The sequence below is a fragment of the Podarcis raffonei genome, chromosome 1 (genome assembly GCF_027172205.1).
Source record: "Podarcis raffonei isolate rPodRaf1 chromosome 1, rPodRaf1.pri, whole genome shotgun sequence".
Taxonomy (NCBI): domain Eukaryota; kingdom Metazoa; phylum Chordata; class Lepidosauria; order Squamata; family Lacertidae; genus Podarcis; species Podarcis raffonei.
This window is the reverse complement of record NC_070602.1, coordinates 42,445,131-42,470,564: the sequence shown is the minus strand read 5'-3', so window position 1 is coordinate 42,470,564 and position 25,434 is coordinate 42,445,131. Positions and strand designations below refer to the sequence as shown.

General features: G+C 44.2%; 1 protein-coding gene across 1 annotated transcript in view; it reads right to left on the bottom strand.

Annotated features, from left to right (window-relative positions):
• BAHD1 (bromo adjacent homology domain containing 1) overlaps nt 1–25,434 on the bottom strand; it is a 63,630-nt gene that overhangs the window by 21,175 nt on the left and 17,021 nt on the right. The window contains exon 2 of the mRNA XM_053382466.1: nt 1,896–3,533. Within this exon, the coding sequence (XP_053238441.1) occupies nt 1,896–3,516 (1,621 nt within the window). The 5' untranslated portion in view covers nt 3,517–3,533. The remainder of the gene's footprint in view (nt 1–1,895; nt 3,534–25,434) is intronic.

The following is a 25,434-nucleotide window of genomic DNA, read 5'->3' as shown; positions in this document are numbered from 1 at the left end:
GCCCCTTCCTCTATCTAATGGGAAAGGATAGTATTCAACCAGCCAGGATCTCTCCATGTTATCAGCAGCCCCGAACATGTATTAGCAGCCAGATATGTGGAGCTCTAGGGGACGTGGGTGGCGCTCTGGGTTAAACCACCGAGCCTAGGACTTGCCAATCAGAAGGTCAGCGGTTCGAATCCCCGCAACAGGGTGAGCTCCCGTTGTTCGGTCCCTGCTCCTGCCAACCTAGCAGTTCGAAAGCACGTCAAAGTGCAAGTAGATAAATAGGTACCGCTCTGGTGGGAAGGTAAATGGTGTTTCTGTGCGCTGCTCTGGTTCGCCAGAAGTGGCTTAGTCATGTTGGCCACATGACCCAGAAGCTGTGCGCCGGCTCCCTCAGCCTTTAGAGCGAGATGAGCGCTGCAACCCCAGAGTCGGCCACGACTGGACCTAATGGTCAGGGGTCCCTTTACCTTTATGTGGAGCTCTAGAAAAGTCGGGCAGCTGCTTTTCCCCCTGCACCCTCCTTAATATCCTTCCATACTCCCCTCTATGAACTGAGCTGCTCACTTGGAAATAAAACAAGCACAGACCAAACTATGAGGTTACCACTGAAATGTGAGACTATCAGTAGAAGTTTCCCACACTTTAAACTATTTGGTTTTAAATATATGAAGGCACATAAGAACTCTGGAAAAAATTGGGGTGGGGGAGTGTTTTGCTTTCATTTTCCTGGAAAGCCTTCTTTTTTTTATTCCCCCTACCCAAATTGAAAAATGTTGGGCTATGACATGTGAAAGGATAGAGAAACTTGTTTCTATCCAAGCATTACTTCAAGTTTTAGAAGTGCTTGATGGATATGATGACAAATATGAAAAAGCAGAAGCTGATAATAATAGCTCAGAAAATGAGACTGATTAAATTTCATGTAATATTCATTGAGTCTTGGTTCCTCTCCCCCATCCGCCCTTCACATTTCTTTCAATGGAAATGAGTGTTGCGGGGGACTGAAAGAAGCATGGCTGACTTAGGCTCATTCATTTCAATGGGTATGCTCTTGAGTAGGACTTAGTTGAATATAAACCATAGTAATTTTCTTTCTTTACTCTAATGTTGATGGTTTACCCTGTTTTTATTGGGGGGAGGGGTGTTGCCTACTCCTCACCAACTGGTAAAATGAGAGATGCCATGTTCCTTATAGCGCAGCATAGCTTTTTTTTTTTTAAGGAAATTCAATACGTAATTATAGACTGAATAAATGGCATTTCTAATATACCAAACATGATAAAGTAATGGCAAAGTTGAACATGATATATTTTATGTTCCTAAAGTACCCAAATGACTTTCAAAGTGTAAAGGATGCTAAAAACCCAAACATTGCTTATTTCCCCCTGAATTCCCCCCTCCAAAAAACAAAACAAAACCCTCCAAATTTCCCCATGGTTTCAAAATTTCTGGAAATTTTACATTTCTACTCAGGTTCTTTTCATAAATGAATTTTTCTGAGGAAGAAAACCTGAAGCTGAATACCCACATTGGACAACCTGTAAGTTTGCAAGCCTTTCATCTCACACGGCAAATACGGCACACGGTATGTGTACCCCAATTGCAAAAAGAGAATTGAGTTCAAGCCATCTGGTAGGAGAAACTGGGCTGCTATGGGCAACCATTAAAACATATCGCTGCAAGACAGGTCATGCTAGGAAGTAATATGAGACAGTCGCTTCAAGGAATGTAAATGTCAAGGCCAGCACAGTATCGCAGCATCTGATCACCTAGGCAAAACTAATTCATTCTCAACAGGCTACAGTAAAAAGCCGGCAACCCACATTGTAAAGCCTCAAGTACTCTTAAGCATGAGCAGCCAAGTTTTTCTTTTTTTAAGGCGTGGGGAAATCCCATTTCAGACTTACCTGCTGCAAAAGGCATCTTATAAGGGTAGCAGTTCCGCCCTGCATGCACAGTACTGATTCTGCTCTCGGGAACGTGCATAACTCCACAAAGGCTGTAACTGTTAATTGCCGGTCCTTCCCCACAACAGTAGGGAGAGCTACACCAGTGAAATGGCTGAAACGAGGGGTCTGGCGGTAAAGAACCCGGAGACACCAAAAGCCCCTCGCAACCCGTCGCCTGGGACAGCTCATCCTTCGGGTAAACAGAGCAGTGAGTGTAATCATTGTATCCGCTTTGGCCATAATAAACATAAAACCCATTTAATTGAGTCAAGTCCGACGATTCGTAGAGGCAGCCACAATCCGTATGGTTTCCTGGCACGGGCAAAGGGTGGAACTGAGGTACTGGGAAGGAAGGCTGATGAAATTCCTGCTTGGGAGTCGGAGATTTCTCTCCGGGTCTTCCATATTCAGGTTTCATAGAGGCTTGCCCACCCATGAGCAAAGGCAGTCTGTGATAGAAACCCTCCGGGCCTTCGCAAGAGTTAGGCAGCGGCTCGTAACTGACAGACTCTGTTTCCCCCAAAATTCTAGGAGGATCCTGATGGGCTGCTTTTGTAAATACGCCCTCAGTGACTCCTTGCCAGCTATGATGACCTTCTATTTTTACAGTGGACGTTTCCTTTTTGGATTTAACGCAGTTTTTCCCACTGGCTTTGGCCCATTTGAGCTTGGATTTGGAACCGTGGTTTTCAGGCTTGCTCTCTTTTTCACCAGTGGATTTACTCCTGGGCTTCAGCGGCTGGTCTTTCTCATGGGTCAGTTTCAGGAACGCCGCGGCGTTGAGACTGGCCAATCTCTTTGGAGCAGGGTGGTAGGAAATCCCGCCATCCTCCCGCCCTTTCCCGTCAACGACACCATCCAGCGGCTGAGGAGCACACTTCGGACTCGGTCGGTTTTGGTTCTTTCCCTTTGCTGCCTTGGAGCTCTGCTTTTCCACCGAGGGCCAAGCGCCCTGAGTACTGCAGCATATATTCTTAGTGCAACAAACTCCGCCAACTTTGGGGGGATCTTTCCGGAAACGCCGGCCGGTTATTAAGCCGTCGTCCCGTTCGAAAAGCAGGTTGTTGACTGCCTCTGCGTTCAGCGAGGCTAGCCTGCGCTTCCTGGGTTCTGCAAGACAAGCATCGCTTCCCTGCCGCCCGGTCCCAGGACACGATATTGTGCATCTCCCTGCCGATGGCTCTTGCTTCACGACCTGAACGCGATCCGGAAGGCAGGCGGGTCTGAAGTCATCCATACAATGGGCGAGACCTCTCTTCATCCCACTCGGAGTCTCCTCCGACAGGGATCCGGCAACATCCTCCAATCTAGTGAGGAGCACGGAGCATGTTTTTTTATCCACGGATGAGCTGAGGCGTTTTCTCAATGGATACGTCTTTCTGAGTTCCTGCAAATTCCTGCTTTTATTCACGCCTGCAAATCGACTCTGGCAGGTTTGCCCCTCAGCGCCATTGCCTCGCTCGCAATCCTCCGCCTCAGTCCTATCCATTCTCTCACCGTCAATCGGTGACAAAGCTTGGCCAGCAGAACCAGCTGAGTGTTTCAGAAGTAAGAGCTGTTTCTTCCGGGCATGCGTCATAGGATCAATGTCCACCCCTGAGAACAAAGAGGAAAATGTCTTAATATCACGGGTTGAGAATATCGCACAATACACCAAGAGATGGCAGGGATATGTTTTAGAAGCATTTGCCCTGTAGGAAAAAAATGTGGACCCTTTCAGTGAAGGGGAGCTTTTCCGTCAAATTAAGAACCTAGATACATTAAGATGGGGTTTTATTTCAAACTGAGGAGCTTGACAATTATACGCAAAGCTAAAGGCCCAACGCCTAACTACTAAGCCTCCCTTTCTTCTCTCAGATGTGGGCTACCTCAATCACGTCAGCTGGGTGAACGCTATTTATGATGTAGTTACTTCATTAAAACCACATCTACCCCTGTTTGCAACGAGAATTTTTCACTTGCAGTTCTCCCACAGAAGTGGGAAAACCCACTTTTGGGGGGGGGGCAGAATGGAAGAATTGGTTGTCTCTTTCTATGAGAGATAGAAAGGGATGAGCGCAAGTATGCATTTGTCTGGAAGGGAGGAGCAGATATAGATATAGATATAGATATAGATATATAGATATAGATATTATATAGATAATAGATATGTGTGTATGTGTACACACACACACACACACACACACACACACACACACACACAGAGTATACTAAGGAGTTCAGCCACGGGATGGTGTAATAAAAACACAGTGAGAGGGAGGAAAGGAACTCTGCACATGTTCAGAGGAGCCCACTTTGCACACAGGGAGCCTTGCAAGGTGTTGGGAAAAGAGGAGAGAGGGAGTGGGGTGTGCACTGAGCAGGGTTGGAGGGCAGCATGAGCTAAAACGGCAGCCCCGTGTGTGTGTTTTTGTGTAAACACAACACCATATGTGACACAAAGTACTGAACACCCTCATTTCCCCCTTTCTTGCCATTCTGTGTTAATAATCGAACACGGCTCTTCAGCAGAAGCAGCTATTTTGTGGCAATCTGCTTTAAAAATTTAAGCTGTCGTATGGGAATTGGGATCCTGGAGTGTGTCGTTTTAATTCATGTTTAATAAATGCTGTTAAAAAGCTCTAAAAACCAGCTCATAATCTATTTGAGCTTCTATCTGCACAAAAAGCACCAGAAGGGAACAGAGTAGTGGTGGCCTGGGCCACGGAAACCCTGTGGGAGATGCGATGGGCCTGAGTGAAAGTGCACTGTGCGCAGTGTCAGAAATGGGCTACAGAGACTGCGAGAAGGAGGGTGGGAATATGTTGCCGGCTTCCAGGCAGTCATAGTAAACGGAGGCATGCGGGAAGAATAAAGGTGTGCTTGTTAATAGCCACCTCACTTGGTTGCATGTGGCAAGAGCCTGGAGCCTTGATAGCCCAGTGGGTTAGAGTGTGGCCCTGATAACACCAAGGTTGCAGGTTCGATCCCTGAATGTTCCAGCTCTACAATTCTATGATTCTAAGAAAGAACCATGCACACGTTAAAAAAGGTGGTTCACCCTCTACCATCTTTAGGCACATATCAAGAACGCAAGTGTGTCGTGGGGGGCGGGCAGGATAGTGAAACTTTGTGGGCCTACTTGGAAGTAGGAAACGGCCACCCACAAGACAGCATCTTGGATGGCTAGACTACAAAAGGTTTATCAGATAGGTTAGATGAGGCATCTTTGCAGCTCTGCGCTTCAGGGTTAGCTTTTGCATGATTTGTGGATTTATCTCTTGCCCTCCAGGGTTTTGCGACCCACTTGAGAAAACATCCAGAATAATGCAGTGTGTCACATGGAAACTTCCTATTTTGAAAGAGATAAGCAACAGGGCTCCCCAATGGTTCAAGGAGCTTCCACTTGAGGCCTGCCGCCTGCCACACATTTTGTACATCAGTCGCAATCAAATGCATGCATCACATCTGATAGGAAGAGGACACCCAGAAGAGCCAGCTCTTCCCTTTAAATACAGGAGGGAAAGTCTCTCAAAGACACCAGTGCTTTTTTGCCCTTAATTGGAAAAGGTACAGGTAATCAAAACTCCACCTCCCTCTCCCAGAGCCTTCATTCAACCTCTGAAGGTTGCTTTCGGTTAAAAGCACAGGGTCCACCCTGAGACAGCATCAAATGTGTAGCTTGTCCTTGGTCACCCATTGAAACCTCTGCACATTTTATCTGCTGAAAGGTAGAATGGAAGCCTCTATATCTTCAAAGAGGGAGTGCAGGTACAACAAAGCCCAAACTGTTGTTTCTCCTTCCAATGAATGGATAAAGTCCAACGACTACAGGGCTGTTGCCTTTCTGTTTCTATTATCTTACAGCTTCTTGATCGGGGGGGGGGGGGCTCTTCCATATAGGAGGAAACAACCCAAACTGTGGCTGAAACGTATCAGTACAGTGGTTAAGTACTTAATTCGTTCCGGAGATCCATTCTTAACCTGAAGCACCACTTTAGCTTATGGGGCCTCCTGCTGCTGCCGCACCACTGCTACACGATTTCTGTTCTCATCATGAAGCAAAGTTCTTAACCCGAGGTAGTATTTCTGGGTTAGCGGAGTCTGTAACCTGAAGCGTATGTAACCCGAGGTACCACTGTACAGTGGTACCTTGGTTTAGGAACAGTCCGGTTTAAGAACGATTCGGTTTACAAACTCTGCAAAACCGGAAATAGTGTCCCGGTTTGAGAACTTTACCTCGGTCTAAGAACGGAATCTGAACGGTGGAAGGGCACCGGCAGCAGGAGGCCTCATTAGGGAAAGTGTGCCTCAGTTGAAGAACGGTTTTGGTTTAAGAACGGACTTCTGAAATGGATTAAGTTCGTAAACCGAGGTACCACTGTACAATATTTAGACTGCCTGGAGGAAGTCAATGGCAACTGAAACAAATCTATTCCTCTCCACCCCCTCCTTTACTTAGAATAACCTCTAATATTAGGCCGATGACAAGGTTACTTCCTACATTTAGGCTTGGAAAGATTAGGCTGCTGGTGTACCCTTTTTTTGCTTGAATATGACCTTAAGGGTGAACAAGTTTTAGAAAAGCTGGGCAAAGACAACTCCTTCTGTTAAAAGTATGTGGCTCATTTTGAAGCCCTGTTGCTGTTCCGCTGAAGGACAATTCAGCTATCTCAATCTTGGCGCAGATCATTCAATACATTTTTTCAACAGAGGGAGAACATTTAAAGTGACTTGCACCAAGAATTCCATAAACTGTGAACCCATGACAGAATGTGAAAGACAGTTCTTAAACCATGAAAGTCCATTAAAATGGGCAAAAAACAAAACATTGCAACTTGGCAAGCCTACATGCATTTCTTATTTACCATGTACCAAACTCTACAAATACCAAACTCTAGGCTGCATTTTAGCAAATAAACATGGAATTTATTTTCTCCTACTCTGCACATATCAGCCAAATTTGGACGCAATGGCTTGTTACATGCTCAAATCTTGAGTTTGTGTGCTCCCCCTTCCCTCTTTTGACATGACCCCATGAAGATTGGAAACGTGTGCTTCCAGTTTCAATTAACAACAGTTTGGTGCTGTATTTGAACCCTAAACCATGGTTAATTTTAACTATCGCCAGCTGAAACAAGCCAAGTTCACAAAGTATGTTGTGAGGTCAACTATGATTTATTGGTTTAAACAAGCAAAGAGTATCTGTAGCATATTTTGGTTTAGAAAATTTTTAACTGTGGTTTGTCTTGGGGGGGGGGGGAAATGCTTCCAAACTCATTTCCCCGGCTGAATTTCTTTTATTTTGAAATCCCTGCAATTCCGTATTAGGATGCAGTTGCATCACAGACTATTGTTCAATAGCTTTTAAATCTCTGGAGGTGGCGATATATTAGGCTATTAAAACAAATAGCAGCTGCTAATAAGGGGCAGGGGAGAGAATGCTGGTTTGAATGTGCTACTGGTCTTATCTAATACAGCAATTCTTGAGTTTTGATCCCAGTTAATGCTAGCATGGCCATAAAGATTATGTCTACTTCCCTTTACCTAACTTGAACATTATCGCAAACTTATGTGTCCCAAGTCAAAAAGTACAGAGACGAGTTTCATCATCTAGTTACACCACGGACCTGGCACTTAATCAACTGCATTAACAGCGTAGAAGTCAACACATTGGCCATCTAACCTCTCTCTCTCCTAGCAATTGTGATTTGGGCAAGGGAGGCTAAGGAGAGCTGCCAGCGTCCTGGTGACGAAACACTCAAACTATCATCATAAAACATAAATGCTGCACTTGGCATGAAGAGGAGGCCCTGGCAATTCACTCCCAATTCCCAGGGTCCTTTGAGGAAACCATGACAAGCAAGTTTAAAACCAATTGGCGTATAATTAGTATAGACGTAACTGTGTAGATAAATACAGGCACCATGAGTAAACTTGTCAAGTTAAATTTGGTGAGGGCTTTCGTGGCTTTAGGGAGAGCTTCTCCTGGCACCTGTAAAATTCGACTTTCACGCAGTATCCCACCTTGAGCTGAATCTGGCAAAGCCCGGTGTGTGTAAGTGTGAAAGTGGAGCAGGGTGGAGCAGTCCTCGTCAGAGTGACACAAAGCCCTGGAGCAGGAGTGGGCAAGCTCTAGGTTTGCAGGTTCTACTTGTTTTCCACTGACATCCACCAATCAGAGTCAGGTGCAAAATAGTGGCTCCGCTAAGAATTTAGGAAATCCCCAGCCAAGGAGTTTGTGATCAGTACAAGAAGTAATCTCACAAGACCCTTTTCACACCCAAATCCACGCCTGGTTCGCTCCCTCCCACCCCTCTTTCTGGTCAGCCTAATTTGGGAGGGGAAAGCTTTTAGGGTGCTTGACAACAGAGATAGAAAATCTTACTATTTACTGCAAATAAATCAATCTATCTGTCTTCTGCACCCCCTGACCTAGAATATGGTTTAAGGCAGGTTGGGAACATGGCGGGGAACCCTAGTCGCTGGGGCACCGAAGAATAAAACCCAGAGGTACCACCTGGAATATTTTATACAGTGGAACTGAAGTCTCTCCTCCTCCTGGTCCATAAAAAACCCTTTAAAAAACTAACTGAAAATGCAAAAAGAAGTCACAGGTCCAAACACTCAGAAGTCCTTCCCTACACGCTTCTCATTCTAATTGCACAAAACTATGAATAAGCAACGTCTTTGCCTCCCTTGCAAAGTAAAGTACAGCTATGAATAAGGGCCATTTCTGAAACTGGCAGTTTCTTCACTGCACAGCTCTAGAAATCTGTGCCAAAAAGAGCTGCTGATCTTTCCAGCTATCACATAACCATTGGCGTACCTGCTGGTAATCTTTTCAGTCAGACCAAAAATGCAAGCGTATGCAGAGTAAGCAGCTTTTTAAATTTTATTTCTTGTTGAATACAGTGGCTGCAAACATATGGGTCCCTTGAATCTCTGCGGGTGCAGACCCCATCCTAGCAATTATATCACTGTCAAGCAATCACACTCCACAGTAAATTATAGGACACGCTAAGCTGTTATCAAACCCAGCGCTTGCCTTTGCTGCAATGTTTGATTTTAAGGCCATGAGGCAAGCACATATGAATGCAGGCAGTAGTTGCAGGCTCACCGCTTACACAGGAGTCTGCTGCGATAGGCTTGCACCTTCCCTTAGAACCCACTTCTAATTGCAAGCATTTAAATCCTTTGGGGTTTTGCACTGCTGGCTAGGCTTAATTTCTGGCCAAGTGAGTAGTGCCTTGAATCGCTTGGCAGAAGCACAAAACCCACAAGGACAACAGCACATTTTCATTGACGCTATAACACAATCACCAAGCTTTATTCCAATGGGAAGATAAGTGATCCTGAGGATTTAATAATAGTCAGATTAAAGGTGAAGTGAAGCAAGAGAGGAACAGCTAGGAACAGTACCGAACTTCGCCCAAATCCATGAAAATCCAAACTTGTTCCTTTGGGGAGAAATCACACCTTAGAGCAGTGGTTTTCAACCAGTGTGTCGTGGCACCTTGGGGTGCCCTGAATGAAGGTCAGGGTTGCCGCAGGCAACACTGGCCTCTGTTTTTCCTTCCTTTTCCCCTCCTCTGATGCCCTCTTGCATCTCTGCCTCACAAAGGCTTGCAAGGCTGTTTGTTGCAGCAGCCCTGGCTATAAGCTCCACAGGCGAATGGTGTCTCTGGGGCTGGCCAGGGGAAGCTGGATGTCAGCAGCTGAAGAGGCCTCAGAGTAAGCAAGCAAGCAGGCAAGGAAGTCTGTTGCTGTTGGGAATGGATGGACAAGTCCCAGGCCCCTGTGGGGCAGTGTGAGGGGCACTTCTCTTTGGGGCAGCTCAGAGACCAGGGGCAGCTGCCTGGAGGACTTCCAAGGAGAGAGGAGGGGAGGCTGAAGGAACCCTCCACAAGGGAGGGGGCTCGGAAAGGGGTGAGGGGCTGCCGGCTCTGCAGGCAAGGGGTGACCTAACTGGGCTCCTGAGCCCCACAGGGGTGGCACAGAAAGAATGTAGTTGGTCAAGGGAGCCATGGGCACAAAAAGGTTGAAAACCTCTGCCTTAGTGGTAAATCCATAGAATTCTAGAGTTGGAGGGACCCTGAGGATCATCTAGTCCAACCCCCTGCAATGCTCTAACCAACTGAGCTATCCCTGCACATGGATTTTCAAGCAGAGCGTCCACAATTCAATCCCTGGAACTGCCAATTAAAAGAATCAGGTTGCAGGTGGTGGGAAGGACCTCATGGAGACTGTCCAGGGCTAGACGGACATAATAGTCTGACCCAGCATAAAAAGGGGTTGTTTATGAAGGTGACCCAAAGACTTGCAAAGCACTGTATTTATTTGTTTGTTTGTTAAATTTATATTCCGCCCTTCATCCAAAGATCTCAAGGCAGCTCACAAGATAAAAAGACAGGCTAAAAGCACAAAACAAATAGTGAAAACAAAAATAAAGCAAAACCCCTCCAAACACATCCCAAAGGCTGTAGAATATTAATCAGCCCAAGGCCTGGTTGAAGAGGAACATTTTTGCTGGGCGCCTAAAGATATGTAATGAAAGCACCAGGTGAGCTTTCCTGGGAAGAGCATTCCTCAAACGGAGCCATCGCAAAAAAGGCCCATTCTTGTGTTTCCATCCTCCAGACCTCTCACAGGGGAACTACACAAAAAAGGGCCTCAGATGAAAAACACAGAGGCAATCAAGCCACTCCTTTCAGCACCCACAGTACATGCCGGCCAGCAGTATATATATTTCCCCCCCAATAAATAAAAAGGGAAATAAAAAATATAAATATTCCCAATTATGTAGCAGGTGCATAGGATCTGCTGCGTATTTCCACCCTTTGCTGTGGCAAAAGTTAAATTTATTCAAATGTTCAGTGTACAATTTTGCTTCTCTTTCAGTTTCAAGAAAGCTACAGACTGTTTCAAATTTTAGAACAACGTGGTGATTTCACAGTTTGTTAGTGTGCTTAAAAAATGCTATATGAACGATAGATTCTGTTCCTATATTGTCAATTATAAACCTCCTGGTTTGAGATTTATATGAAAAGTGAAAAAGGAACTAATCTGGCATGACCTGATGGCAGAGGTGGGAAGAGAATTTCCTTCGCAGAAGCATTCTGAAATGCCTGAAGAGGGAAGACATAACAGCTGATTCAATGTTGTTCACAGTCGTGGATAACAATTTCAGAATAATATTTTAGGTTAAATGCCATATGTCTACCAACTATACTTCAACATCTGTCACATTCATGAAAATATGTAAAATCATGCTCAAAGGCATCTAAAATATGCAGATTTGTAATCTGGTGCTGAATAAGTTGCTCACTTCTGTAACAGACACATGAGAGTACATGCATTCAGAGCGAGCGGGAAAATAAGAGTTCAAAAAGGAAGGATGAAAATGCAAAGAGAGGATTTGCAAAGTAGCAAATGTAGGGGAGGACGAGCACGAACCAGAAGGGGGTGGCTAATAATCTGCATTTTTATGTTCCATGTCCAATTTGAGCTAAAGTCTGGGTAGAAACTGTGGCTTGTTAAGGAAAAAGCCCACAACCCCTGGGTTTAGACCTAACAGGAAGCCAAGGCTTTGTTTATCCTGCTTTCGCCAGCAGAGAAGCAAAGCAGGAGCTGGATTATCATCACATGTGAACACACCCACTGTTGTTGAACTCCACTTGAAATGGATGTGAAAAGGCAACACATAGGGCTGGATCGAACTAACCCAGTGCGCTAGCGGAAGCCAGAGCAAGGACCCCTGCTACTCTAACCAGGCATTCCTCTGTCTTCTCTCCCCGCACCTTCCCCAAATCTACTCAGGGTGGTTGGGAGGACCCCCAGAACAGTGCAGAGGGGGAGGAGAGGGGAGATCGCTCCATGGGGCAAGCAGCAATGCCTGTGCTGGTGGAACGGTAGTGTGAGCGCAACAGGATAGCTCAATTGGTACAGCAGAACACTCAATCTCAAGATCGTGAGTTCAAGCTCCATGTTGGGCAAAACATTCACGCACTGCAGGGATTTGGGCTAGATGATCCTTCCAGCTCTGATTCTATGAATACTGAATTACACCCTTTAGTTTTTAATAACTGCTTTTAAAGCGCACACAGACACATGTACACACAGACTGCCTCTAAGATGCATGCTTTGAAGCAAGAGTGTGAAAAGAGGAAGCCCAAAGGGGCATCTCCAGTCAGTGTATGGAAAACTACAACACAAGCAACTGAGTTTGTCAGCTGTGCAATGGTAAGTTCGCTGTGCGGAGAACAGCAGCAGGGCTGCACGTACTTCTAGACAGGTATATCCATGACTTGCTGAGTCCTCTCTCTCATATATCCGCAGTTGCTCTCCCACCTGCACATGCCATCTGTACCTCTATTTCCCTCAGGCCCCAAAGTTGTTGCTACATCCAAGTCCTTTGGAAGTATTCAGCAGAGGCACAGTGAGCATATATTCTAGGAACTGAATTTAGATTTTTGCCAGTGGCAAACTTTGCCACCCCACAGATCTTTGGCTATGACCAAGAAGCATCGTGGCTCTGTTACTCAGTCCCATTTCAAATTCGCCGTTGTTGGGGCAGCAAAAGTACAGTCAAAGCTTGGTTGTCTAACAGAATCCATTCCGGAAGCCCAATCGGCTTCCAAAACGTTCAACAACTGAGGCACGGCTTCCGACTGGTTGCAAGAGCTTTCTGCACTCAAGCGGAAGCCGTGTTGGAAACTGGAGCATTTACTTCCGGGTTTTCAGTGTTCGGGACCTGAGACATTCGAAAACGGAGCCATTTGAGAACTGAGATATTTGCAAACAGAGCAACTGCGGAGCTGATCACCCAAGCACCCCAAAGTGAAAAGGAGCAACAGTTTAGCAAAAGCTGTGCAGTCACTGCGATAGTTTATTTATAGACCTAGCCAGCTATGGATTTTGTTTGTGGTTTGTTAATGCACTTTGACTTATCCCTTTTGTTTTAAGTCCAAGTATATTAACACACCACGAACAAAATCCATAGCTGACTAGCCCTATAAATGAAGCTTTTATAGATTATCCCCCAGTGTTAATCTATGTAAATGACTGAAGTACCCACAGATCTTTGCAAGGCCCAACTATTCCTTGCTCCTTCTTAGCATAAGCTGCGGAGGGGGCGAGAGATCCTTCAGGCACATTCTTCCCGCAAGGAAGGACAACAAGTACTAATGTTCTTCCTGACCTTCAGAGTGGTATAGATCACAAGAGCGTAAACTCCAAAATCTCAATGATTTATAGCAGCAGCAACTCTTGACAGTTGCCAGCGGGGGCTGTAACTTCTCAGCTGGGGTGGCGGGTGGTTTTTATTATGGTTTGATCCCTGTTTCTGAAACATCTGCACTGCTGAGGACTGACAGGGCTTTAAGGGCAGTGAGAACATTTTGGCAACTCAGGGAAGTAACACTAACCCCTGGGATTTCCTGACCAGCAACACCTGAGATACTTCCTTGGGAAGGCCAAGTTGAAGGAAGGTGTCCCCAGAAGGGACAGCGGGGTCATCCCTTGGGGGAGGAGTGAGGGGCAGGGGCACTGTCCTTACTGTACAGTGGTACCTCGGGTTAAGAACTTAATTCGTTCCGGAGGTCCGTTCTGAAACTGCTCTTAACCTGAAGCACCACTTTAGCTAATGGGGCCTCCCGCTGCCGCCACGCTGCCAGAGAACGATTTCTGTTCTCATCCTGAAGCGAAGTTCTTAAGCCGAGGTACTATTTATGGGTTAGCGGAGTCTGTAACCTGAAGCGTCTATAACCTGAGGTACCACTGTATTGGCATAGATTCCCCTCTCTGCAGGGGAGGCAGGGAAAGGAGGGGTGTTGGGTGGGGTCTCCCCATGGGAGAAGCAGGTTGGTTTCTTGCAACCACAAAAACCTAGGGTGCATACCTGATGCCTTCAATAGGAATCAGCAGTGAGAGGACTAGGGCTGGGCAATATATCAATCTATCATCCAAAACTGGTTTTGAAGTCCATATCATGTTATCGGTTTCATCGTTTTTGACCTGGCAATATATTGCAAATCACAATGTGTGCACTATGCAAAAATCACAATGTGGGGCAAACCGTGAAGCCGGCCAATGCCTCTATATAGCTCCATCCTTATTTCAGATACTGTGATCTACCATTATATTGTGCTGTTTAGCTGGTGATATATCGCGAAGTTGAAAACCAGATATTGCCCAGCCCTAGAGAGGACAGAATGGAGGAGGTGATTGAAGCCATTTAGTGCTGGCAGGAGGGAAGCTCCCTGTGAGGAGTATTAAGAGACTTAATATTTATTTATTAACTGCTATGCATTTCATAAAATAGGACCAAACTGATAGGGACTGTGTGCACTTTAATTTTTAGCCTTCAAAAAAAGAATTCTACACTTTGTTACCTTTAAATCATTTGATATAGTACTAACAGGCAGTGTCTGCTGGTTTTATTGACAGTATGTAATATGTCCTTGATAAAAATTGATGTGTTAATGATTAATGTCTTGTTTTATAATAATTTAAAATGTCGTAACATTTATATTAGCAAAGTGAGTTGTTTGGATTGTCATCATGTTCTCAAAGGAACTAGTATTCAAGTGTGATTGTAAGGATGTACTAAATTGCATTTTTGTTGTGTTGCGAGTCGCTTTGGGCATGCATACAAACTGAAATAAAATTTTAAAAAAGATACACAGCCCTTCACCAAAACTGGTCACAGTAATTGTTTACAACAAGATAAGCAATATGAAACACATATAAGCAAGAACATTAAAAATAATTCTCATAAAATATGTAAAATAATAAGCAGCATCACAACTTAAAAATGACGCAAACCCAAAGCCTCTAAAAAGGCAAATATTTACCTGTAAGCAACTCAACTGTTTCCTATGACACCTTGTGATGCGCTCCCTGTTGAATCTAGCCACTTGAACACAATAAATGATTCTGTGAAAAATGAGTAAAACTATCAATCTACTTGTTGTTATTATTATAATTTATCACCTGCCCTTCACTCTAAGGTCCCAGGGGAGGTTACAATTAAAACAAAACATTAAAAACAGTTTAGAACAACTTACAATCACAGAAATAAGGTAAGTCCTGACACCCCTGGTGTCAAAAGCCGGGGTAAAGAAGTGTGTCTGCAGCATTTGCCAAAAGCTGTACAATGAAGATGCCAGACACATCTCTGTGAGGAGGTAGTACCACAATGGGGCTACCACGAAGAAGGCCCTCTCCCAGAACACCCCCCACCTGAGCTTTTGGGGGTGAGGGAACTACCAAAGGGTCCCGTTTGAACACCTGTGGGGAAGGAGGTCATTTAATACAAACTCCACTCATTTTGTGTTGAAAGCAAATCAGAAAAGAAAAGCTATGGATGCACACTGTGAACACAGTATGATACATTTTATTGCAAATATGATAGTTACTCATCAGAACTCTGGATTGGCAGGAGTCCTTCACTACTTGAGCAACTGTTCCTATTCCTTGATGATACTGGAATGCTTCAGGCTAAACCTATACATGAAGCATTTCTGGTAAGAGCAGAATAATCTATCGGATCTTCCCCCAAATTATCAAGGATTATAGATTAAGAGTAGGCCATGTGTAAGTTTCCATGTAGTATGACTGCCAAAGACACTTAGAAATTGAAGCTTGTTACAAAGCCTGATGGACATACCGTATTTTTCGCCCCATAAGGTGCACCGGCCCATAGGGCACACCTAGTTTGGGGGGGGGGGATAAAGAAAAAAATTTATTTCCCCCCCAGGCGTGGGAAGTCGCGCCGGTCTCCCCAGGCTTGCGGATATCTGCCTGAAGCCCAGGGCGCGCTACTCAGCGCGCCCCGGGCTTCGGGATGCAGGCAGCTCTCTGGAAGCCTTGGGAGACCAGCGCAGCTTCGCGCGAGGCTCCCACAGCTTGCGGAGAGCTGCCCAAAGTGCGGAGCGCGCTTCTCAGCGCGCCCCAGGCTTCGGAATGCAGGCAGCTCTCCGCAAGGCTTGGGAGACCGGCAGGAACTCCTGCGGGCTCCCAAGGCTTGCGGAGAGCTTCCTGAAGCCTGGAGAGCGAGAGGGGTTGTATGAGAATTGGGGAAATCGTGGAAGGGAACTTAGGTCGACTTTAGGGGGGGGGGGAAGGTTTTAAGTATGAGAACAGATATGCAATTATTGATGTTTATAAGTTATAAATTATAAATTTATAAGTCAAAAGTTTAAAAGTTAAAATTGTTTTTTAAAAAAATGACCGAAATGTAAAAAGGTTAAGAATTGGGGATAAGAACTTGTTGAGCTAACAATTTGAACTGGAATACAAGAGGGGGAGGTGTGGGGAAGTCAAGAAAATATGTCATTGAAAGTGAGGGCTTTGAATTTTATGTGTTTTTAAATCTTTTTTTGTTTGTGTTGTTTTTTATTTGTGTTTTTGTGTTTTTCTTTGACTTTTTTGGATAATGGAAAATTTTTAATAAATATCATTTTTTTAAAAAAGAGAGCGAGCGAGAGGGGTTGGTGCGCACCGACCCCTCTCGCTCTCCAGGCTTCAGCGAAAGCCTGCATTCGCCCCATAGGACGCACACACATTTCCCCTTCATTTTTGGAGGGGAAAAAGTGCGTCCTATGGGGCGAAAAATACGGTAATCCTAGGAAATGTAAGGGAGAAAAATCAAGGTAACTACTTGCCTTTGAAACTTGAACATGCATGCATTCAAATATACATGCAATGAAAACCAATTTCCATGCTACTTGGGATAAAAACAGCAAGTGATGTGAAATTTACATTCAGCTTCATAGCAGAATTAAACAATTCATTCAAAGAGCAACAACAGTGGTGTCTAGTATACTTTGGGGACGAAAATCTTGCTACTATAAAAACTGTGCCAAGACACTCTTGATGGTTCTGTTTCATCCAAGTTGTGAGTGGCATTCTTCATGCTAAAAACAGATGACTAGACTTGATGAAATGCCACATGTGTCATTTGACAGAAAGGCTGGCACTGCTCCTAACTGTGCGGATAGCAAAATATTGACAGGTTACATCTAAAACCAAACTCAAGCGACAAAGAGTCTTACAGTTATAAATATTAACACATGTATTTAGTCTTCCCATTTCTTGTATTAAGTGACAGATTCTACTCCATCCAGAAATTCATTCTCAGTTTTGTTTTTAATCCAGCTATTTTGAATGATCACTCCCCGCATCGTAGGTAAAAAGTACTCCACAGAATTCTTGCCCTTTTGTTTAGAAGTCAGAGATTTTATTTCGGGGGGACGGACCATCTCTTTTCCCCCACTGGCTAAACCAGCAGTATTCACACTGTGTTCCAGAGAACTGTGAGACTTCTCAAGAGAAAAATGTGAAGACTGCTGTACACACATTACATACAGGCTGAATTGCAGGACGTTAAACCATATGACCCAGTGGTTCCTTTTAACCATTTGTAATTCTACAGAAGCTTAATCAAATCCAAGACCAAAATATATGGTCGCTGTGAGACATAACACTTAATGAAAAAGGAAGATTCTCACATGTTAGTATAGCGTCTACAATTGTGTACATCTCGAAATATGACATTTGTGACATGTTTGTATTCGTGGTGGGCTGTCTCCAACGTTTTACTAGCACAAGAGACTTGCACTAGAAGAAACGAACTTTCCTCTCCTTTCCAGCCCCCATCCTGTGTACCCACTGAAGAAGATGTGGGGGGCTGCAGGGGAAGGAGAGGAAATGAACAATGGAACTCGGGTTATGTACTGTTGTCCTTACAAACGCTTCGGGTAACAAGCTCCACTAACCCAGAAGTAGATGCTCCTGGTAGCGAACTTTGCCCTGGGATGTGAGCGGAAGTCGCGCGCCAGTGGCCCCATTAGCGAAAGCGCGCCTCAGGTTAAGAACGGTTTCAGGTTAAGAACGGGCCTCCAGAACGAATTAAGTTCGTAGCCGGAGGTACCACTGTAATAGGCCTGATTTTAAGCGTGGTTAGTGGAAGCAAATCCTATTGTGTTCAGTGGGGCTTATTCTCAGGAATAGGATTCCAACATTACATAACTTGCTGGCAAGACCAATAAACTAAAATAATATCCCCAATTAACTGGATATGCAACTTTTTTCTCAAACAGCAGCTTTTTAAAAAAAAGGGGGGGGGAATAACAGGTGCCTAGAGAAGATTTTGTCCTTTTCTCACACACCGAGGTAGGAATGCCTCCAATTCATACATGTACCACAACATCTAAGAATGAAGAAAGAACAACTTTTTCTTCAGGCTTTTGCATTCATTCACATACAAATATATGAAGATTTGAAATGATTACTGAAACTTGTCCTTCCTAGATTAAGAGATTTTAAAAAATGAATAAATCAGGCACAGTGATAATACCTTGCAAGGCTGTTGTTAAGGATTGCAGAAAACGAAGGTGAAGAGTGCTGAACATTTTAGAAGTGCTACTTAAATGCTAATCATTCAAATTATAGGTTATATATTAACCCCACCATATGGGAATCCCTTGCAGATTATCTCAGTGCCTCATGAAAGACAGTCAGGTCGTGTATCCGCAGCAGTGACCAGAGGAGGAATGACTGCTGGGAGGAATCACAAAGAGAAGCGCTATGGTGCACCTGTAGTAGCACAACTAGATGCCTTTATCTGCCCCAGCTGCAACAAAACATGTCTCTCCTAACTCAGTCTCTACAGCCACAACAGGCACTGTAACTCTCCAACTGTTTGACTTTACCCCCGAAGGTACACTCTGCCACTGTCTCCCAAGACAGATGGATGCCAGCAATAATCCTAGGTACAATATTACGAACAGCTCTGAGAAAGGAGTGAGTTTTTGCTTTGCTTCTCTTTGGATTCCACTCCTTCCATCTAACTATCTGAAATGCCATATTGCCAGCTGCAATCTGAAAAACGTAACAAACTCAACAGATTCTACTTGGGTAGAACTGCAGTGGGCTATGAACAAGTGCCATGAACACTTTAAGACTGATCCTACCTATACAAACTTCTGGTATTTCCAACTTTCTCGCTGCTGCAGAGCAGGGAAATAGAGAACCTTAAAGTTTAAATAAATGAGAACATGTGGATTCCATCCCACCTGTCACTGAAATTAGAAACACAAAGCAAAGGGAAGTTTCTTTTAATCAATCATCTCCCATGGGACTTTCTTTGGACTTTATGGTTACTTCACAGCACCCAATACAAATTTAGCTGATGAATACTATGTGAATATTCACATAGTCCTGTTTTATTTCCCCTCTTTCCTCCATTTGTTTCCCTAAATCCAGCAAGTTCTGCATTTTGGAATGAATCAAAAGTAGTGTGGTGCTATTTATGGAATACACTGAAGGGTGTACCTGCAGGTATTGCGAACATCAAGGCTGCAATCCTGTCCACAGTTCACTTGCTTAAAACTAACTGGAACCAGCAGCTTTTAAGACACCCAAGTGCATGCAGAATCACAGAACTCTGAAGGAACCCCAGCTTTCTGATTATATTGCTCTGGGGATGATTTTCTACATCCCAATCACATTTTCAAACTCTGCATTCTTACCCTTGCAGTCAAGGCTTGCCACTGAAAGACTAGGCACTAGGGACGTCATCCTACCAAAGAAATACATGACCCAAGCAAGACCCATCTCTCAAAACCACCAGCAAATCCCCCATGAGCAGGTGTACTATGGTGAACCACTGGGGAAAACTTACGAAGGGAATCATGTTGATTGTTCCTGCACTAGAAATACAACTAGCATGACTGCAGTGCAACATTATTCTCTCTATTCCGCCAGGCTTACGCAGGCAACTGAGAAAACATCTTAAAAGTTTTATTGCATGGTTTTATGTTTTTATGTTTAACATTTCTATTAAAAAATAAATGAAATAGACATTATCAAGAGGTCCTGTTTCTACTCCTCATGGAAAGTCTTTCCTCAGTTTCTGGCGAAGACAACAAGAGTCTCAGCTTCCACCCTGGAAGTGGGGACAGAGTGGTGATGGTTTCCATAGTTGTGATCTTTGTCGGCTCAATGTAGGGAACCCAACTTTGAGAAACACTGGTTTAGGGAGTGGAAGCATCCTTGCCCGTTTCTCTACCTGCAACCTAGAGAGAAAGGTTGTAGATGACTTGGAACACTTCTGCCAGCCAGCATCAAATCAACTCCCTGCTCTTCTCCTCCAGATCCAAAAACTTTGGCGTGGAGAAGGTACAGTGGTACCTCGGGTTACATATGCTTCAGGTTACATACGCTTCAGGTTACAGACTCCGCTAACCCAGAAATAGTGCTTCAGATTAAGTACTTTGCTTCAGGATGAGAACAGAAATTGTGCTCCGGCGGCGTGGCAGCAGCGGGAGGCCCCATTAGCTAAAGTGGTGCTTCAGGTTAAGAACAGTTTCAGGTTAAGAACGGACCTCCAGAACGAATTAAGCACTTAACCCGAGGCACCACTGTATCTTGAAATTGTCTCCAGACTCCTGTGCATGCACAGCAGTAGACCACAGGTTTTCTACATATGAAAGTCACAAGCAAAGTTTAGCACTCTCGAGCTGATTCAGTGGTATGGGTTTGCCACCCAACGACAGTGATTGAATGACACAGTGGCCTAAAAGTTACTAAAATCAAAACTGGAAAATGCCATTTTAAAATGAATCCCTACTATACTATGCTCCAAAACTAAAGTTTTGTCCATCGTGTCTCTTATTCAAGCACACATATGTTTTTGGCCAGGTAAGGCCAGGTTATGAGAACCTCAAGTTATTAAACACCTCCATCAGAACAGACAGTTTCTACCAGCCACTTTCCTGTAAAAGTTAATTGCTTGGCAATTAAATATTTCATTACTAAGCAATTAGCACTTAAAAGGTTTAAGTGCCGAGCACTCAGCTGCATTCCAGAACTGCACAGGAGGCAGGGAAGGCACCAATCCAGGCAAGGAGGGCACCGATCCAGCAATCCAGGTGGCACAGAGGAGACCAGGTATGACACAAAAGCATGTGTCAAATGCCATATTCCTGAGAGAAGACTCAATGAGGGATGAGCTTATCATCTGACAGTTAGGCTTGCATATTACAAAAGCTGTAAACTGGTGTACAGACAGCGAGGATGCAAGCAAGGAATGGATATTAGTAAAAGAAACTGCAGAACCCTCTGAGAAATTTTACTAGTCAAATGTTATGCTTTGGGTGAAATTCCTTGTGCTCTTGTGTTAACAGGAAGCACACACACACATACAAATGCATCTCAAACCTTTGCCCTAGGAAGGAGCTGGCAGCAACAGGATTCTAGAATTGCAAAGTTGGAAGGGACCTCAAGGGTCATCTAGTCCAACCCCCTGCCATGCAGGAATGACAGCTAAAGCATCCCCAACAGATAGCCATCTAGCTTCTGCTTAAAACTTCCAAAGAAGGTATTCCAATGCACACTGGTACCTCAGGCTAAGAACTTAATTCATTCTGGAGGTCCGTTCTTAACCTGAAACTGTTCTTAACCTGAGGTACCACTTTAGCTAATGGGGCCCCGCGCTGCTGCCACACAATTTCTGTTCTCATCCTGAAGCAAAGTTCTAAACCCAAGGTACTATTTCTGAGCTAGTGTAGTCTGTAACCTGAAGCATCTGTAACATGAAGTGTCTGTAACCTGAGGTACCACTGTATTCTGTTCCTCAGCTCTTACCCTCAAGAAAGTTCCTCGTAACGTTTCTGTTATAAATATAGAAAAAGGCAGAATAAAAGGTGGAACATAGAAAAAGGCTTTATTTCTGTGCAGACTATTTGCCCATCTAGTGCAGAGATGGAGAATCTGTGGTCTTCCTGATGTTGTTGGAACAACAAGTCCTATCAGCCAAGATGGTCAATGGCGACAAAGGAGGGTCAAAGGTTCCCTTTATCAAGCCCATTATTCTGTACTCTGAGGAGGAATGGCAGAGGTATTTCCTAGAACCTGTTGCCTAATTCCCCCATCCTCCCGTTTATAAAAAGCTGCAGATACCAAAGACTGAACCAGGGAACAGAGCATGTCCTCAACCAGGTATGGTTGAGGAATAGTCCCTGCCTTAAGTATGGTTGAGGTTAGACAACCTCTGAAAATGCATATAACATACAAGATTCCCTAAGTAATGAGTCAGTGTTGACAGGAAGAAAAGAGAGTGCTGAAGCAGGAATAAATGGCCCTTGGGAACAGCATCACCATACTAAGGAATGAGATGGACTTAGGAAAGACGCAAAGTAGGCTTGCTGTTGGGCCAAGGAGGCAGAGGCAATAGTTGGCTTTGCAGGGCACAACCTTAGCCAAAGATCCTACACAGAATGAGAAGATCAGTTTACGGGGGGGGGGGGGGGGGATAAAAAAGAAAAAGAAAATAAAAAAGACATGCAATTTACAGGAAGAAGAGAACAAAAGCAAAATCCCACTAAGTGTCATGCAGAGTTCAATCTTGTCAAGTACACAAAAATGCAAACGATTTCAGTTTATATAAAATACTCTTTAACACACAACACAGAAATACTGGGCTGATTACGTAGTAAGAGGAAGGAAGGAAGGAGGAGCTTTGCATTCAACTCAGATACTTCCTTTCTCTACACTCAGTGTAACAGCCCTTTCTTTCACAGCATCGCATCTGTAATGTCCACCCAACGAATCTGTTCCAAGCCTTACTGTGTTTACACGACTTACTAGCTAAATTCAATTTTTTATGTACTTAGTAAACAAAGTAACAAAAGCTTTACTGCTACTAGTAAAAAGTAGCTAAGGATGACAATGGTGTTATACCATGGGTAGGCAACCTAAGGCCCGGGGGCTGGATCCGGCCCAATCGCCTTCTAAATCCGGCCCGTGGGCGGTCCAAGAATGATGTTTTTACATGAGTAGAATGTGTCCTTTTATTTAAAATGCGTCTCTGGGTTATTTGTGGGGCATAGGAATTCATTCATTTTATTTATTTTTTCAAAATATAGTCCGACCCCCCATAAGGTCTGAGGGACAGTGGACTGGCCCCCTGCTGAAAAAGTTTGCTGACCCCTGTGTTATACTATGCAATCTGTATTAGAAAAAGTCAAATGGAAACCACCACTAGCAACAAGATACTCAGGATTATTTTTCCTTTTGGGAGAAAATGCAACTTAACAAACGAAACCTCCACTGTTGGTCTCAGGAGTACAATTTAAACAGACTTAACCCAGGATTATTAGACAGGTATAAAAGAAACACACAACCCTTTGATGACAAGCACAAATAATATGATTCATCAATTTCCAAGTGACAGGGGTGGGTATGGTGCTTTCAAATTCCTAGGAACAGCCATACACACAATTTCTATGAGGCTTTCCTTCCAAGTTAAAACTTAAAACAAAGACAATTTTATGAGTTCTTTGTAAAAAAAAAAAGTCAAAGGATGTGCTTAATTGTGTGCTGTATAGAAACAGTTTGGCTTTTGAATCCTGTTGTTCCATGTTAAAACAAAACCCAGCCATAAATTCAGGCCATCAGAACTTTATAGCAACTAGGTAAAGGTACCCCTGCCCGTACGGGCCAGTCTTGACAGACTCTGGGGTTGTGCGCCCATCTCACTCAAGAGGCCGGGGTCCAGCGCTGTCCGGAGACACTTCCGGGTCACGTGGCCAGCGTGACAAAGCTGCTCTGGCGAGCCAGAGCCGCACACGGAAACGCCGTTTACCTTCCCGCCAGTAAGCGGTCCCTATTTATCTACTTGCACCCGGGGGTGCTTTCGAACTGCTAGGTTGGCAGGCGCTGGGACCGAGCAGCAGGAGCGCACCCCGCCGCGGGGATTCGAACCGCCGACCTTTCGATCGGCAAGCCCTAGGCGCTGAGGCTTTTACCCACAGCGCCACCCGCGTTATAGCAACTACTGTACTACAAAACCTTTGCCTATCTAAGTAACTAATAGTACACAAGTAGTACATCATCTGATGTTCTTCTGAACCTTGTGGGGGGTCCTACACAATGCCTCCCCTTTCCCCTTTCAGTCTGTTTCTGGAGGATATCAACATGGTTTCTCTAAGGAAAGGTTCTGCCTTACTAATCTTTTCAAATACTCTGATACATATCAACAGAAACAATGTAGACGTTATGTATTTCTGTTTCTGTAATGGTTTGGATAATATTTCCTGACAAAAGTTGTGGGATAGGATGTGTCCTTCTATGGATTAGAAGACAGATTTTATATATATATATAAAACACACCTAAATATTTGGAGTAAGGGGTCAGCAATGTTGTACCCAAGCCTGCAGATAACATCCATTATTCAGGACGATGAAAACCTGTTCAATGGCAAACAGCTCCCCAAAGAATATTTCCAGGGTGAGCAGGCAGTAAAATTGTGAACGTGATTCCAAGTATTTGATTGGCAAAAGATTTGAGGCAGATAAAAGAAAGTTCCTCTTCACAAAGTAGTTCTTCGAAACAAAACATAATTAATAAGGAATCGTATCCAACAAAGTTGTCCCCTTAGCACACCTCTGACTCTTTTGTTATCCAAAAGTTTAGCCACCTCCCAAAGTTCCAATGCCAAAGGAAGATAAGGTGATTATAGCTGAATTCTTTGCATCTGTCTTCACAGGGAAAGATAAATGGAAGATTCCTGTGCCTGAACTAACTTTTGCAGGAAGGGTGTCTGAGGAACTGAGGCAAACAGTGGTGTTGAGAGATGAAGTTCTAGGCAGAATAGACAAAATTAAAACTGACAAATTGCCAGTTCCAGATGGTATCCACCGGAGAGTTCTCAAGGAACCTCTCAAAGGGGAAATTGCTGGATCTTCTAACAAAAAGATGTAATTTGTCGCTAAGATCAGCCTCTATATCTCAGGACTGGAAAGTGCCCAATGCAACACCAATTTTCAAAAAAGGATCAGGGATGGAGGTTAATGGAAATTGCAGGTCAGTTAGCTCAACATCTTTTTCGGGAAACCTGGTGAAAAGTATTGTTAAAGATAAAATAGCCAACCACACAGAAGAACAAGCCTTGCTGAAACAGATCCAGTATTGCTTCTTGAAGGGCAAGTACCGCCTCACAAACCTGTTTGAGTTCTCTGAGAGTTTCAGTAAGCATACCAGAGGTGTTCCAGGTCACATAGGAACTAGTTAAACAACAGGAACCAGGAAGCATGAATAAATAGTTCTCCCAATGGAGGGATGTAGAAAATGGAGTGCTGACCCACCAAGGATCAGTACTGGGACCTGTGCTTTTTAACTTGTTCCTAAATGATCCACGGTTGGGTTGAGCAGTGAGGTGGCCACATCTGCTGATGGTACAAAACTGTTCAGGGTCATCAAAACAAAAAGGGACTGCACAGAGCTCCAAAATGACTTCTCCAAACCGACTGAATGGGTGGCAAAAAAACGGCAAAAGCAATTGTATGTAAACAAGTGTAAAGTGATAAAATGTAGGGGCAAAATATATTTATTTCACATAAACACAAAGTGACACATTTTTTTCCATGTGTAGGAATGCTGTGTGGGAATCCCCACCTTAGTCATAAGCTCCCATACATAGTGGAATGATTTCTAGTATACAGGAAATGAGTG